This window comes from Scomber scombrus, chromosome 16 (genome assembly GCF_963691925.1).
Source record: "Scomber scombrus chromosome 16, fScoSco1.1, whole genome shotgun sequence".
Taxonomy (NCBI): domain Eukaryota; kingdom Metazoa; phylum Chordata; class Actinopteri; order Scombriformes; family Scombridae; genus Scomber; species Scomber scombrus.
In genome coordinates, this window is record NC_084985.1 from 21054368 (window position 1) to 21071346 (window position 16979).

General features: G+C 42.6%; 2 protein-coding genes across 2 annotated transcripts in view; one reads left to right on the plus strand and one right to left on the minus strand.

Annotated features, from left to right (window-relative positions):
* nhsl3 (NHS like 3) overlaps nt 1-8382 on the plus strand; it is a 37666-nt gene extending 29284 nt beyond the window's left edge. The window contains exons 3-10 of the mRNA XM_062436011.1: nt 1734-1892; nt 2182-2225; nt 2381-2519; nt 3046-3153; nt 3241-3407; nt 3522-3716; nt 3847-7336; nt 7801-8382. Coding sequence (XP_062291995.1) covers nt 1734-1892; nt 2182-2225; nt 2381-2519; nt 3046-3153; nt 3241-3407; nt 3522-3716; nt 3847-7336; nt 7801-7841 — 4343 coding nt within the window. The 3' untranslated portion in view covers nt 7842-8382. The remainder of the gene's footprint in view (nt 1-1733; nt 1893-2181; nt 2226-2380; nt 2520-3045; nt 3154-3240; nt 3408-3521; nt 3717-3846; nt 7337-7800) is intronic.
* An 836-nt stretch (nt 8383-9218) lies between these two features.
* On the minus strand, nt 9219-15713 carry yars1 (tyrosyl-tRNA synthetase 1). The gene is made up of 14 exons (XM_062436289.1): nt 15650-15713; nt 14286-14359; nt 13924-14070; nt 13618-13793; nt 12360-12489; nt 11952-12032; nt 11705-11797; nt 11446-11581; nt 11249-11334; nt 10983-11118; nt 10766-10887; nt 10390-10583; nt 10148-10289; nt 9219-10030 (listed from the first exon to the last, which is right to left on the minus strand). The coding sequence occupies exons 2-14, from the start codon at nt 14340-14342 to the stop codon at nt 9920-9922; spliced, it is 1611 nt and encodes a 536-aa protein (XP_062292273.1). The 5' UTR covers nt 14343-14359; nt 15650-15713; the 3' UTR covers nt 9219-9919.
* Nucleotides 15714-16979: the final 1266 nt, after the last annotated feature.

Sequence of the window (16979 nt, forward strand, 5' to 3'; positions counted from 1 at the left end):
ACTTGTTGGTTTCAGTTTTGTTTTCCCGCAATATTTACGAATTCATTTTATATTTGCCATGGCGCTGGTGTAGGAATGGTGGTCTACTTGAAGAAAAGCATCCGCTCTCTGCTGTCTGTCTTCAAGAAGAAGGGTGAGTGCTGAGACACATGGAGGAATTTAGCTGGCTGTAGCTCTGACTTCAGACTGTTGACACAAATGGACACTGGTTTATATGACATTAATAATCCTGTCTTTACTTTGATGGAGTTTTCTGGAGTCTGGTTGACTTTTTTCCAATATTTCATGTGCCCTAAATGTTGAAGCTATGAAGACATTGATCTGTGGTTTTACTTGAGTGGAAAGATGATAATTGCTCATTTGTTGTGTACAGCTGTCTCTTAAAGCTCAGACGCATAACCACACACAAACTGGCACACTAGAATTAGTGTTAAAGGCAATTTAGGGGTGCTCTCTAATGAGATAAAGGGCTTAACTGACTTTTTTGGTCTTAATCAACCAAGAGACCTAAACCTCCTGGTGGGGTCCAATGAATCTCAGGGCGGGCTTTTCCTCCAATTAATCCCAACTGGTATTTACAGAAGCGTTTATGTGAGTAATGCATGTGAGGAAATGCTGAAAAACAATGTCTAATGGAGGTCTTTAGACTTCAGACAGTAGCAGGTTCACAATGAACAGAGATTTCCCACAGCGAAACACAGGGGAGGGCATTGTGTCTGGGCATGACTGGCTGCCTCACCTGTGTGAATGTTAGGAAGATAGGGGTGGTGTGAGTGGTGGTGTGACTTGCTGACACACACACAAACACACAGACATGTACAGTGTGTACATTCACACAAGCAGAGGATTACCTAGCCAGGTGAAACTGAGAGCCAGTGTTGGAAGTGACAAAAGGAGGGAAAACGGACACCTCACGCCGACTTTTGTTTGGCAGAGGGACATTTTACACGAGCCATTTACTGTGCGTCATGCTCAACATGATGACTGATAAATGATTGCACGGATGAGCATGAATTCATGACACTGTTTGTACTGTTTTGACAGTTTAATTGGACTAAAGCTTGAGACATCCTTTCTATTTCAGTAGTGTGGGTCACGGGGCCAGTACGACCTTCTAGCTTTCCCTATATTGATTACAATCAAACTAGCACCCAATTTTACCTTTTTAATCTGTCTCCTTCTGTTTAGTCTCATTGTCTTTTGGCTGTCCTTTGACATTGAGCAAAGCCGTCCTGAAGGAAGCGCCTGGTCCAGTTCCCACGCAGGAGGCCAAGCAGCAGGGAGGCCCGTGGCATCTTTGCATGTGGACAATCCAGATTATCTAATCCCTCTAGAGACTAGCAAGGAAGATAGATACTGCAAGGAGATTAGCCTGGCATTGGTTTAATGTTAAGGATTGAGTCAATCTGGGATGTCTGCCCAGCAAACCGCTCAAGTGATGAGATTTGAAGAGAGTGTGCTGTGTCAAAGGTGCACCGATAAACACACACACACGTACTCATGGCCAGGTGGAAGTGCGCAGGATTCACTTTAAAGCTGATAAATGTTTTGGCAGATGGACACCTGTTGAATCTGTTTCTATGTGCGTTAGTGTTTGTAAGAGGATAAGGAAGTACTAGTGGAAAGACTTGTGGTTTGAATGAAGCTGATGAATGACTAAATACAGCATTTGGTCACTACAATCTTTCATATAAATCAACTCTATTAATCTTCTTCCCTCTCCATCCTAATAGCTGGCCCCAAAGGGAATGAAGACCAGAAGAGGCTGACGGTGCACTTCACCACCTCGCAGCACTACCAGGAGAATGTATTCATAGAGGGCAGCAGGCCTCAGTACCTGGAGGACCTGCACACTGAGGCTCAAGAGGGACTCAAGATACTACAGCAGGAAGGTCAGACATATTCAGAGGGTCTTTACAAAACGCATCAGTTCATACCGTACAGAGACTCCCATATAATTAGTTACTATACACATGCCAAGTTAATGTACACCCACCTAAAATGAAGCTTAGCCACACTTACAAGCTAGCATAATATTTCATGACTGACCCTGCTAGTATAGTAAATAATAATGAAGACTATAAACTGATTTCAGAAAAAAGAACATATGAAATACAACAAATTTTGTGTTTTTGTTACTGTTTTCTGCATGAAGATAACTTCTCCTTTTGGTTCACGCAGAACACAAGAATGGAGTGAACTTTCTTGACAATGAGAGCATTGTTGTAAGTATCCCAAAAGCTCTGTGGATAATCTATTATTTTTCCTGCACTTGCTTCACATAAAGAATACCACCTAACTAAATTCTACTGTCATTGTGTGTGTGTGTGTGTGTGTGTGTGTGTGTGTGTGTGTGTTTGTGTGTGTGTATCACCTGCAGTCCACGGACACTCTGCGTCCGGAGCAGGATACCAGCTCCAAGGACGAAGGTGGCTCTCCGGACTCGAAATCCACCACTGGGAATACTGATAGCACAGTAACGTCTGCCGTGTCAACTAGGCCTGTGCTCACCCGCCAAGGTAAACGAAAACACTGTTTGTGTGTGTAGAAAGCGAGCTCTGAAAAGGAAGCATCTGTGTCTCATTCATCCTAGAGAAATAAGGGCTAATCATAGCACTTCTGCATGTGAAAGCGCTTCGGGTTTACTGCTTTATGACGACTCATAGGCATGCACTTATTTAGCATGCACGTCTCATTCCCAGCTGCTCGGTGCCTCTGCAGTCATGGTATGATATCAAAGGAAAATGAACTTGAAACACACACTCGCACACAGCTGAAGCTTCTTTTTCGGCTATTTAAAAGTTCTAAGCATATGAAGACAGTGCTGCGGCTACCTCTGCATATCACAGCTGGAAGGCAAAGCCTGCATTGCTGTGTGTGTGCATGAGTGGGTGTGAGTGCACTTTGTATTCTGCTCCCAATTTCAAGCAACACTTTTGAAACGTTACTGTATTTCAACACATTATAGTGTTTGTTCCCCGTTATTGTCAAAAATAACCCTCCTCAAATTCAGTTAAAAAGAGAGTTTTTCCCTCTGTCCCTCAGGTTCTACATTCAAGCCTCTGAATCCAGTCAAAAGGTTGGATAAGAGCAGGAAAAGGAGCAGGAGGACCACCATCATGGGTATTCCCAACCAGGTCCAGAAAGAACTCGGTATGTCCATTATCCTTGCTGACTGTGTGGTCATCATATATCACTGGTGGTATACATGTTATTGACAGTGATCCGCCCTCTTTCCAGCATTGCACAGAAGCTCCACCTTCCAGCAGCTTGTATCTACCCAGCTCCCTAATCACAACGGACAGGTCACTGACAGCCAATCAGGTGTTGTTATAATCCCTACGGTTGATGGAGAGACTCCAGTGGCGAATAAGGAGGGTGCGAGAGTACACCTTTCAGAGCTGGAGGTAAGGTGCTCCAGAAGGAATTCATTAATTCAGAATAGTTTTATCATACAGTACAGGTGTCATGTTTGTTTCTTATCACTTATAAATGGAGCATGTCTCTATTCTCCTGAACAGGCATCCGGAGATGAGCAGCGGCTGAGGAAGCACCTCCAGGCAGTCTACCAGGATGAGCAGCTTGTCAGCCACCAGGGCTTTGGCTCCTATCTCGGCCCTTCATCCGTCCTGAGACCCAAGTCTGTCGCTGTACCTGGAATGATCACTTCTTCCTCCTTCTCTCCTTCCATGTTTAGCTTCCTCCAGGAACCCCAGGTCAGAACAAAATCAGACTGTTCGTCTTCTGAAACTTTAAACTTATAAAGAATGTGTGAATGTAATAAAGTCTTGACCATCTTGACTGTTCACATATAGCTGTAAAATCCCTGTTTGTTTTTTTTTCTAGGGCCCAGTGATGTCCATCTCTCCTCAGGCCACCTACCTGTCAACAATCATCCCTAATGCAGTGTTGCCAGCCGCAATTGACGTCATTGAGATTGACCGCAGCAGCAGCCGCACACGTGGCAACAGTGTCAACCACAGCGGGAGTGTTCGCACAATAAGCAAGAACAGCCTGGCATCCTTGGACTCATCAGTCAGTCCTTTGTTGTCCAGAAGATCAGATGGTGACGGTTCCCAGACTGACAATTCCCACAGCAACTCCACGCCGATGCCCACCTCAGTTTCAGGGTCAAACTGGAGCGAGTCATCCAAGACTGTTATTTCAAACTCTTCCCCTATCTCCTCCAAAGGTAGCACACGCAGCTATAATTCACAAAAAATGGGTCTCAGTGTGGAGGAAAGTCAGGTTGAACAGTCTGGTGGGGACCAAGACCTTGTCAGTGTCAGCATAATTAGCTGCCCCAGCAGTAAACATGAAAATATAGTTACAGGAGAAGATTTGGAGTGTGGTGCATTAGGGTCTGCGGCTGCTGGGGAGGATGCAAAGAACAAACGGAACTGCACTCGTAGTCTTTCAGTTATGAAGACAAAGCAACCCCCAGCACCTCCACAAAGAACAAACTCTCTGCATGGGAATAAGATCAGGGGCAACTTAAAGTTTCAAGTGGAGAGTAAAGGTCTCAACGGTTCTGCATCTGGAGAGGTAGCAACTGCTACAGGAAATATTCTAACAAAGGATGAGATCAAATCTGTAACTGCAAATACTGGTAAGATCCTAAACCTTGTATCGAACTCTACTGGCACCAGCTCTCAAGGTGGAGGAACAGACCCTCAGCCAGAATCAAGCACCTCCTCCCCCCAGAAAACTCCCTCAGAAGGTGGGAAATTTGAACGGACCATGTCCCCTTCCAGTGGCTACTCCAGTCAGAGTGGCACCCCAACACTTTCCCCAAAAGGGATCTCCCCAACTTCCCCAGACAAACAGAAGAAGAAACCTGTTAAACCAGAGAGATCTATGTCGCGAGCCTCCTCCTCAGCAGCTTCTCCTTCCTCCTCGCTTACTTCTCTATCGTCTGGTACGTCTGAGCCTGTCAATCCAGATGTTTCCACAAGTAGCCCTAGCTTTCCTCCCCAGGGATCTCCGCCCACTGTTGCTGCAAAAGAACTTACACCAAATAAGTCTTCAGCTTTGAGTGCAGAAGTCAAAGAGCTGTTGGACATCCCACCACCTCCGAACGTCAAAGCACCATGTCCTCCTCCTCCAGAGACGTGGGTTCACAACAGACGCACCTTTGAACTCCTGTGTGGACCTTGCCCTAATGTTAGCAAAGTAGCTCAGAAACCAGCACAGGTACAGGACAGCACAGTTAAACAAGCAGGAACCCAGACTGAAGCCAGCAAGGAGTTGCAGGTTTTAGTTGAAAAAGAGACAACTACAAAAAAAGCTGTGTCAGAATTGTCACGAAGCAAAGAAAAGGCTGAGACATTGTTAGCAGCACTTCCTGAGGGTGTCCATAAGGATCTCGAGAGTAGGGAATGTCCAGGTCCAAAACAAGAGGCGTTGTTACTCCAGGACAGGGAAGAGGCAAATGCAGTTGTTCAGAGACAACAGCAGACTAGTAGTCCTGTCGTGATGGACAAAGAGAGGCAAGGGACAACTCCAAAGAAAGATCCCCCTCCTCTCATGAAGAAGCCTCAGACAGTACTGCACAGAGAACCAAGTGTATTGACAGAGCACTCAGTTGAGAAACAGCAAAAGGAAAGTTGTAGCATTGCCACAATAGAAGTTAATTTACCAGTTGAGAACCCTACAACCTCTTCACAGAGTGGGGTTACGGTTTTAGTTGATAAGTGCGAGGATGAGGTGGACATAAGTGAAGTCCCATCCATGCAGACACTTTCTGTAGATGCCCCTAAAATAAGTAAGACCTCGCCACCACCTACCCCTCCCCCTACCTACCAACCTACACCTCCTATGTCAAGAAGGACACCTCCCTCATCAGTATCTGCTTCACCTGATGAATTACAGAGGGTACAGGAGGAAATCCACGTCATAGAGTCTTGCTGGCCACCTCCTCCGCCTCCTTTAGAAGGGGACTCAGTCTTTGATGGGGGGGATGAGATAGACTTTCCTCCTCCACCTCCACCCTTCATTGCCGACAATGTGCCAGATGTGACGAACAGTTGTACCCCAGAGATGGTTGTTCCAAACACACCGACTGTGGTGCTAGAGGAAGTTAAAGAGGCAATTAAGGACTCAAGTGAAGCTGAGATACCTTTACATGGACAAGATTCAGACTTGCCTCCTTCTGTTACACAAACAGTAGTAAAAGAAAATAAACCAGACGTTGTCATGCAAGTTTCAAAAGCTAACGCTGATGGGAGTTCTTGCAGTCCATTGCAGACATCATCTGTTTCAGACAGTGTCCTCCCTCCACCAATGGAAGGGCCTCCTTTACCATCTACGACTAGAGCAGAGAGTCCATCACCAGTCTGTGCTTTAGCATCTCCTAGCAACTTCTTGAAGCCAGAATCTCTGAAAGTTGAAGCTCAATTTCCCTCTGAGCCTCCCGTCAGCGCCCAAGTTCCCCCTCCAATTACTGTCCCAGCAGCACCTCATCTACCAGTAGAGAACTTAACCCCTGGGGTTAATTTCAGAAGGCAGCCCAGTGTAGCAAACAGAGACAACAGGAGCAAGGAGCTTCTTGCCCGCAACAAAAGTACACCCATTCCTAAAGAGGATGCAAACATACCTCTTGTCACCCCCTCCTTACTTCAGATGGTTCGCCTCAGATCAGTCAACATGGCTGAAGATCAGGTGCAAGCTCCCTCAGAAGACAAGTCAACCAACGAGGGAGCTCCAGTTCAGGAACAATGCCCAGTGTCAAGCCCAGGACCTCACAACACCCCACAAAAGCCCATCCGCAAGTCCCTGTCTCTGAAATCTCCACCTCAGACAGTTAAAGCATCATCTGTGACACTTAACACCCCTTCCATGCGCCTACAAGAAGCCATACGGATGAAAACTGCAGCCATGTCTTCAAGAGATGGTTTCCCATCCCGACTTGGTATGAGATCATCCGCATACAGCTATGCCAGTGAACCAGGGGCTTTGCCCTTGAAATCACCAGAAGGATGTGACATGCACAAGTCCCCAGCCTCTACTGCCAGCTTTATCTTCTCCAGGAGCACAAAAAAGGTTGTCATAGAGACTGCGGTTGCCTCTTCTCCTGAAGCTCAGGCAAGTCTGAAGCAAAGTTTGGCGGCTGAGCTCATGCAGTTTTCTGACCAATCAAATACTGCTGCTTTCTCCAATGGCAGTGTGAAGTCTGACAAACTTCCTCCACCAGTAGCCAAGAAACCATCCCACAGCAGCATCACTCCCTCTCAGAGTCTTCCTGCTTGTTCAACAAAGATGGATTTGAGTGTGGACGGAAATGGAACGATCGGAGCAGTACAACATACAAGGGCAGTAACACCTCCTGAGACAACAAGTAAGAGCAGCAAAATTACTTGTATTCATGATTTTCTGTCATGGTCTTTGTGAAAGTCTTGAAGGACAGCGAGTTGCTTCATGTGTTTCAGTGTACTGCTGAATACACCGAAACTTGTAAAAGGCTGATTCAGTGCTGCCACCGATCAATAACATGCAGCTCTCACCATGAAATAGCAGAATGCAAATTCTATCATTACGTTGAACAGCTAAGCTGTTTAAAGGAGCTTTAATGAGCATATTTTTGGCTCTCTATACTCAAACACAATACAGATTCTGCTGGCTTCTCTAGAGATTTGTCCAGTCAAATGTGCAAGCATGTGCTTCAATCAGCCATAAGCTAAAGCTCATGATCATGTCTCAGGAAGTGAATTAGATCAGGACAGAATATTCATTACATGTGTTCCTGTAACTGTATTACGGTGATGCCATAATGTCTACCCTCCTCTTGTCTTCCCCTTCTAGCTACAAGAGTGACAGCGGACACAATTGAAACACTGTTTTGAAAGACTTTGTGGTAATTAACAAAGGAAAAGGCTCATGCCAGAAGAAAGAGACCACAAGCAAGAAAAAGGACAACTCACTGCAAAGACTGATATTGATTAATGAGACTGAACTCAACTGTCTGAGTGTTGTGTGTTATGTCTTCTCCAAAAGCCTTAGCCTGTAATGGCCTTCCTATATATTTATGCAAAAAAACAATGCGTAGCTCCCACTTTGTAATGATAGCTTTATTCTGGAGTATTTTTCTAAGCTATAGTTTCTCTCTTATTAAGGCCCCTCAGGATGAAATGGTGTACATCAGCTGAAATGTAAATATTTGGCTTGTAACAGATCGCCTTCCAGAGGCTGAATTAGGTAGTGGTCACTGCAGCTCAGAGAAAAAGGATACGTCTTAGCAAAGCATTTCTGTACAGAGATTTATTATCCGTTAGGTCTTTTTTTCTCCCTATTGTAATATAATGCATAATTCTCATGGGGACTAATAAAGCTGTCAGCAAATACTGACAATGACATCCACTACAGGACAAATCAGCATTTTATCACTTTCTTTGCTTAGAGATCTGAGTAAAAACAAATTGTCATACTCATTTTCAGTCCTGCTTTTCACTGTGTGGATAGATATACTGTATGTGGAGTAGTAATTGAAAAAAGGGATGTCAGTTTTGTCAGTTAGGACAGAGGCACTTTTGTAAAGCTACAGATGATAAATGACTTACGAAAAGATTGCAGAAACTGTTAACATGTCAATTAGATGCTTCTGGAGAATATCTGTTTCTTGGTATAGTAAAGCTCAACCAAACACATGCCGAGAGATATTTTTTAAAAACAAATAACACGAGTATCCTATTTATTTATGTGTGGTTGTTTCCACTAGTAGCACTGTCCAGTCACCTTTTCCTACCAAATATGAAATATTTAAGAATCTATTTCATCTAAAACCACTTTTAGGGCTGTGAAGATTGGCCCTGGATGATTGATACACTGGAGTAGACTTAGTGTGAGGTCAGTTTTTTTTATTAAATGTGAATTGATCTCTTTCTCCATATCTAAAATCTTTGGCCCAAGTGTGTTTGTTGGAAATTCCAGCTCATCACTATTTGCACAAAATGCTTTCCCCAGCAAAATCATTGGTGAATGAATTATACTGACTCTTCGTGGGTCAAAAATAGACATTTTTATGATTATATAGAATTATGTATGTACAGTTATTACTTCTATAAATAAAATTTAAGTGTATAAAAAACAGTGTTCTGCATTGATTATTTTCAGATGTAGTACAGATATCAATTGAATAGAATTGTCATATCTTGTTACTTAGACCAATTATTTTACATGCCTCTAACGACCAACACAAAAAGATTTAATTCCTGCAGACCACAGACTTTATCCAGCGTTTATTTCATATTAGAGATGATTATTTGATGAAGACAGTTAATGTCTGAATATTGATTTCTGTACAACACTACTTCCCAATGCAACCGTCCTATAGTACAAGGCTTGTTGATTTTCATACACATCAGATGTCTGTCCTGGAAACCATTGTTATTAGTGGAATTTGGCACAGTGGCTACTGACATTTACCATGAAGGCAAACAACACAGTGTCATTTTAACCAGGAAGAGTACTGAAACATTCATTCCCTTTTTAGACACCTGAGATATTCCTTATCAGCTACTTCCAGGAATGTGTCAACCAGTACAGCAACATTTAAGAATGCAGACATTGGTAGAGTTAAGTGTGTCAATAGCACAGTACTATGCCTGGTAAATAAACAGTAATGAATCATAGTGGGTCACATTTCTCTTTGCAAGTACAGTTTCAATATTGATATATTTGTTGTGAATGGCTCTTGATTTTAGGAATTATGCACTTTTTTCCTAATAATGCCAAAGGAGATAAACCAATTTGTCTAAGTCAGTCCAAAGCATCTGAGACTTTTTGCAGTAATGTCCCGTCATCTGCCAAGAAACATCCCAATGAAGTTTGACAGTCATTGCCATGTCAACTTGTTGATGAAAGTATTGTTGTTGTGATGTGGCCCGCAGGAGCAGCGTCAGTGGTGAAGGTCATGTCTGAGTATTTAACTGATGTTGCCTCCTTTCAGTGTCTTACATGTGATCTGTCCTATTTTGGTCATCAGCTGCTTGTCTTGCCACTGAGCTACACACTCGTCTGATATCTTCAGGTCGACCTGGGAGAGGACAGATCAAATCATCAGTTATTACTTTACAAGATTTACTCCAATATTCATTAAATTAGAGATCTGATTTCAACAGCAGCGTAAGAGTAAAACCTGGCTGAAACATACCTGTAGTTTCTCCCACACCTTCTTCTTTGGGTTGAGTTTGTCGTCTGGTTTGCCTGTCTCATACCCCTCCACAAAGACCCGTTCCCCTGGCGATGACCCCTCCGGAGGATCGAGAGGCTCCACCCTCCTGGGCTCCCCTTCACTAGAGACCAGCCAGAACACAAAGAACAGAAGGATTAACGGAGGAAACGGAGATGTGTCGGGTGTGTATTTGCTTGTGCTAAGCTGGGAATGAAACTCACATAGAGGCACATAGCAGCATTGCTTGAGATTCAATCCCACGCATCTTCTGGGGTTTCAGATTGCACAGCACCAGCACATTTCTGTCCTGCAAGTCCTCCTGTGAGATATAGGCCACCAGTCCGCTGACTACCGTCCTTGGCTCTGCCTCTCCTACGTCAATCTTCTCCAGGTACAGAGAATCGGCGTCTGGATGCTGGAAGATTGGGCAGCAAACAAAGACGTGAACAGAGAGAAAGAGCTAGAATACACATGGGTAACAACATTTTTCAGGAGATCACATTACATTTTTCTTTAAAGAGTTCATTTTAGGGACAAATTCTATTCTGATGCAAAGAACCTGCAGCTTTACAGGTGAGTGGTATATTGAAGTCCTACCTTCTCCACACTGACGATCTTGCCCACCCGGATGTCCAGTCTGGAGGGTGCCAGCTCATCATCCTGTGCTCCTCCACCTCCTCCTCCTCCTCCTCCAGCCTTGGCACCCTTTCCTGCTCCTTCTGATCTCAAACAAACACAAATGATGGTGAGTCTCACATGAAGCTAACTGTCATCCCATTAAATGCAAACCCTGTCACAGACAATGAGGACTGACTTGTCTTTGAGGGGTCGGGGTAGGCAGAGTTGGTGAGTTTGCGGAGCTCAGGTGTCTCAAACTTCTTTCTGATTGGATCCAGCAGTTGGTTGAGTGCTTCTTCCACTGAGGCCTTCAGGTCTCCTGGGTGAATCAGCTGACAAAGAGATTCAACAATCAGAGTAGAACATGAAAAGAAAAGGAGGCCAACTATATCTTAGAGGTGAAAGGGTGTAGTTAAGGTGGCGGTTTCAATCTTGAAATAAACCAGTGTTTATATAATTTACCTCTTCAGCAAAGTCCTTCTCCACCTCTTCAAACACAGAGTAGATTTTGTCTCCTCCCCACTTGGGGTCTCTTTTGATGGAGAAATCTAAGAGAAAGAAACCACACAGTCATCTCAAATATCACCTACTTTTGCATTCTGTTTACAAGTGGTGGGAAACAGAAGATAACAGAAGGAAAGTAAAGGGTGAGTTTTTACCTCCGCGTAGAGGGAAGACGACATATTTGACAAAGGAGAGGACTCCGTTGTTCTGGATGTTGCCTGGCTCACAGAAAGCCTTCTTCAGCTTCTTCTTCACGTCTGCTTTTGAGTCCAGTAGATCGATCTTTGACTCCTGCCGCCACAAACAGATAATAAAATGAAAACTGGGCACAAGCTGCAGAGATTACATGTTAATACAAATGCAGACTGGTTTATTTTTGATTTTCTCTGACAAATAATAAATGTGAAAGCATACTTCTTCTGAGGAACTCATCTTGGCACCTGTCAGTCCTGGTACCATTGGGTTCATCAGATGGGCGCGCTTAGCATAGCCAAGAGAGGGCAGGTACTGCAGACAAATGAAATGATACAGTCACAGTTGATATCCCATTACATACCATGCTGTGGTGTCTACACGTGTACAAAAAAGAGGGAGAGAGAGAGAGGGTGAAAATAAATAAATATTAAATATGTGTGAAGACAAAGAAACAGACTGATGGTACCTTCTCTGCCAGAGTGAAAATCTTTCTCTGGTCAACTCCTCCAAACTGAGCGTCCACCTTCAGGTACTCCTCATCCAGAGCCTGAGGATGAAGACAAACTATACTTACAACTCCAATCACACATAATGGCAAGGTTCAAATATATATATATATATATATATATATATATATATATATATATATATATATATATATATATATATATATATATATATATATAAATGTCAGGTTGAACTCTGTATCACATCCCATGACAACAACAGCTTTTACTATATTTAGAGTTTTTTCTATCACTACCAATGGACATTTAGTTGGAATCATATAATTAATTTTATGCTATTTAATGTAATTAATGTTTTAGTTTGGCAGGTTGTGCATCTGCTGTTGATACTACTATAGTTTTATTACCTGTAGTCCAGGGTACAGCAGACCACTCAGCAGAGGATGCTCCACCTGTTTGACCACCTCAGCTCCAGCCTTCTTGGCGTCGTGTTCTGTCACCATGGAGGACAGGCGGTACACATCCAGAGTGTACTCTCTGACACACATGAGAAGAGGAGATTAATGCAACACTGTGCAACTATTTGACCTAAAAAAAACAGCTTTAAAAATCATTATGATGGTGCAATGACTTGAAATGGGGAGAATGGCACCTCTTTCATTCCCACTCTGCACCCACAATGCCTGTTCTTACACTGTGTAACTTGAGCTGAGCTGATGTTAGCTACTGTGAGAAATAGTAGTTACCTGGATGTAACTCTAGTTCCTGCTACTGCTGCTTTATGTTAAAAACTTTCCCCTGACACACTGACAGAAGGCTTTAATGGTGAGGAACTTGAAATGGAAATGAAATGTGTTTATCGCCGAGTTCATGGAGCTTCGTTAGCACAGCTTTGTTTGTGGTGCTATTCTTCAATAAAGACATGTTGACACAACAAGACTTGGAGATATTTGGAGCTATTTTTTCAGTGGATCAGTTATAAACACTGCAGACAGGAAGAGATCAAGTACAAACAGGCTGATCTTATTTTTGTGATCATCAACATCTGCACCCATAGCAGCTGTGTGCTAAAATGTAGTTGCTAACAGCTAGCATTATACTGCCAGATTTACATTACGATCCGCATCATCTTCACACACTGCGGAAAATATAATGTGGTGGTTGCTATAATGTATTTTGTTACATTTTGTTGAGATAACAAGTTGTTGTAATTCACTGAAGGGAGTCAGCTCAGCAGTATTACTCACTTAGTAGCTGAAGAACCATCCACACACACTCATAGAAATGTTTTCATCAGCAGTAACTGAACACAGCTCTGATACAGCTGAAAGCGATCAGTAAACAGTAAATTAAGCTGATATCTGAAAGTACAAATAGGAACAGAGCAGAGAAACTTTAGGCGCACCAGTGAGACCAAACAAAATGTTTAGTCACACTTGACAGATTTTTAGCCTCTTTGTTATAAACAGAATTAAATGTGCCAGCATCCTGTAATTCTCACTTATGGCAGCAGAGGGTGCTGTGCTGCTGCTCAGCAGATTTTGGCTTTAAAGCTTCTTTTTAAAAAAATACCGTTTAGGTATTTTCTTCAGATTAATAGTTAACTACTGTATATTATAGAATACATAAATCTGACAGTGAAGTCAGCCCAGACATACAACTGACCTGCTGAGCTGGAAATTTGTTCCTTTGACAAACTTGAGCTTATCCAGCGGAACACCGAGGCTCTCCAACATGGCCTTGATGACCTGTTCATAGTACTTCACCCTGAGCTCCAGCAGCTCCCAGGGAGCCTTCATGTTGTCTAGGTAGGCGTGCAAGTCTGCAAACAGAATAGTGACCTGAGGAAAAAGGCAAAAAAAAAACCAACATATGAGCCACTCATAAGTACAGCTTTGAGTAAATGCGAAATACAGATTAAATCAAATGTCAAACTCAAACAAGGAAAACAGAGGAACAGACAAGACTCACCTCACATCCGGCCTTGAGGAAGTCTGCAATCTTGGACATGGGGACAAAGTAAGCAACGTGGGGTTTTCCAGTGGTTGCTGTGCCCCAGTACACCTTCAGCTCCCTCTCCTGAAGAACTTGCTTCAGCTTCTCCTCTCCAAGGACCTCCTGCAATACACACAACCAGGAATTCATGAGTCCAGCCTGCAGGAGGGTTTTAGTCATTGTGTGAAAGTGTGAGTGAGTGAGTGAGTGAGTGAGTGAGTGAGTGAGTGAGTGAGTGAGTGAGTGAGTGAGTGAGTGAGTGAGTGAGTGAGTGAGTGTGTGTGTGTGTGTGTGTGTGTGTGTGTGTGTGTGTGTGTGTGTGTGTGTGTGTGTCCCACCTGGAGGTTCCTTGTGATGAGGTGTAACTTTTCATCTGGGCATAGCTGATCTGCCATGGCGCAGGGCCTTCTGACTGAGAGGACAGAAGTAAAGTTTCAAGTATTAGTTAAGAATGATGGGCAGCGACAGATTCAAGAGATTCAAGAGAGCTTTATTTTAATAATCGATGACAACAAAATTGAGGATGTGTCCCCAACCACGACAATCAGAGATACAGTCACCGGCTACACCTGTGCAATTTAATGCAATCCAATACAACAGCTCTGCTTTTAATTCTCTCTTTTTTAAAGTTTATACATTTTCAGTTTTTGTTAACACTGTCAATAAAGTGACAATTCTACTTTATGCTTTACTGAGGTCGTATTAAGTGATGTAGGCATTCTGGAGTGCATTATATTGACTGGTGTTACTAATATATGGCCCCCCTCATGTATTTTAATAGAGTGGACAAATTATATGTAACACCATACAATACAATGCAGCCTAATACACCACCATCACTCAGTATGACCTCAATAATTATCACCTTTTTGACAATGTCAACAAAAACTGAAAACGTACAAGCTTCATGAATGTAAATTATAGCAGAGCTGTTGCATTGGATTGAATTAGATTGCACAGGTGTACCTAATGAAGAAGCCAGTGAGTGTATAAAAATAAACATGTAGGAGTATCAAACAGAAACCAACTGTAAAATACGAGCTATTGAATGAGAAAGACAGAAAATACTATTAGATATAAATATCAAACTACTGCAGCTGTATATTCATATAGCGCGGTAACACGTCATCACTTAAAGCTGACTAGCCTCTTTCCTAATTTAATCTTTCCTATTAAAAACATCACTGTGGGCGTCAACAAGCAGGAATATATTCTACCATGTTACATTAGTGAAAAATTAACTTCAGCTGAGCTGAAGTTAATTACGTACATGCCGTATTTATCAGGAGACCATATCTGTTATTAAGATGTATTACTAAGCATGTTGTAACCCAGGAAGTTAACTTAAACTGGATAAACTGGTTTAGCTTCAAGTGAGTAGGCAGGGAAGCTACCAGCTAACCTTAGCTAACAGTATGTGTTTACCATATTTCCTCTATGTCAACCACAGGCTATTCAGTTATCTTAATTATACTAATACGCTCAAAAAAATAAGCTGCTCGTCATTGCCGTCACGCTGATAATGAATGAATCAGCTCAGCAGCTAGCGACAGAACCATGTGCAGCTAACAGCTATGTGAGCTCCTGAGATGTTTCAGGTTTAAACTGCGACAATATTTACTATCGACGTATTTAGCTTCATCTAACAGCAATATCAGTCTAACATAGAGTCGGGAAAGGCTTCACAAACCCACTGAATTACCTGAAAACGTGACTTGTTACAGAGAGGAGAGAGTGAGGAAAGCCGGCCTGTCAGTGTGTTGCATCAGCGGCTAGCTTCAGCTCTGCTATCGACTCAGCTAGACTCCAGAGGGGAAAGCAATCGAGTCCATAACAATGATGTTTCTGTAAGGGAGTGAAATGTGTGCCGACTGGCTATGATGTTTTCTACTGGTGGCAAGCACCGATGGCAGTATGTAGTAATTGAGTGTGACAGGTAGGTAAAATGATTTATCTTTGTTTTGTTTTTTAAGTGTCAGCAGTAATGAGTTATATGTGCTCACATGGAATTCACTTTACTTTTCATCCCAGATAGGCCTGAGGAGGGCTCCAGTGCAAAACACAATAAATGCCATTGAACCCCTTCAGACACACACACACACACACACACACACACACACACACACACACACACACACACACACACACACACACACACACACACACACACACACACACACACACTCCACCACATTGTGCATTGTGTATGTGCCCTGTTTCCATCACGTTCAATGCACACAATAGACGGTGTGATTCAATTATACACCAAGAGACTCAGACACTTCATGGTAAATTCATAAGGATTGACTTTTTTTGAATATGCATTCACTGTGTGACCACTAACTAACTATTAGTGTCTCAAATTCCATTTTAAGGAATCATTTAAATTGAGATTTGTGTAGCTAAATGAAAGACCGAAACTGCTTCGTGTCCCCAGACAGTTCACCGTCTGCCTCTCGGGCCTCTAACAACAATTATTCCATTCTGGAGGTTTATGGTCTCCCAAGATTTGTTTGTCTTTTTTGCAGTCTAGTGTAAACTGTGTCTTCCTTTCTCTTTTATTTCACAACACACCACACCAGTTCTAGTATTAAGGCTGGATTAATATTTTATTCATGATTTTATAAGTTCATACTTGCTTTTTATATTGTTTGTTTGTATAAGAGATTTTTAATCTCAATGGGATTTTCCCTAAATAACAAAATAAAATAGAACATTTAAACAAAAACTGTTTTTATTTATTATACCAATGAAGTAATTTTACATTACATGACAGAGGATACATCAGATAGAGATAATGTTCCAAAACTATGGTGCACCACTGTCAATGTTCTCCCAGTCAGGGGTAAGGTAAGGGTCACAATTTGTTTGTCTGTAGGTTTTCGAACCAGAAGTTGGGCTCCAGGCAGGGGAACCCAACTTCTGGATACAAAACCTTATATTGAGAGGAGCAATTGACAGTTTAGAGACATTCAAGATAGCACTGTGAGAGGGAGCTTAAAAGAAAAACCTCAACAACACAGTTAAACAGT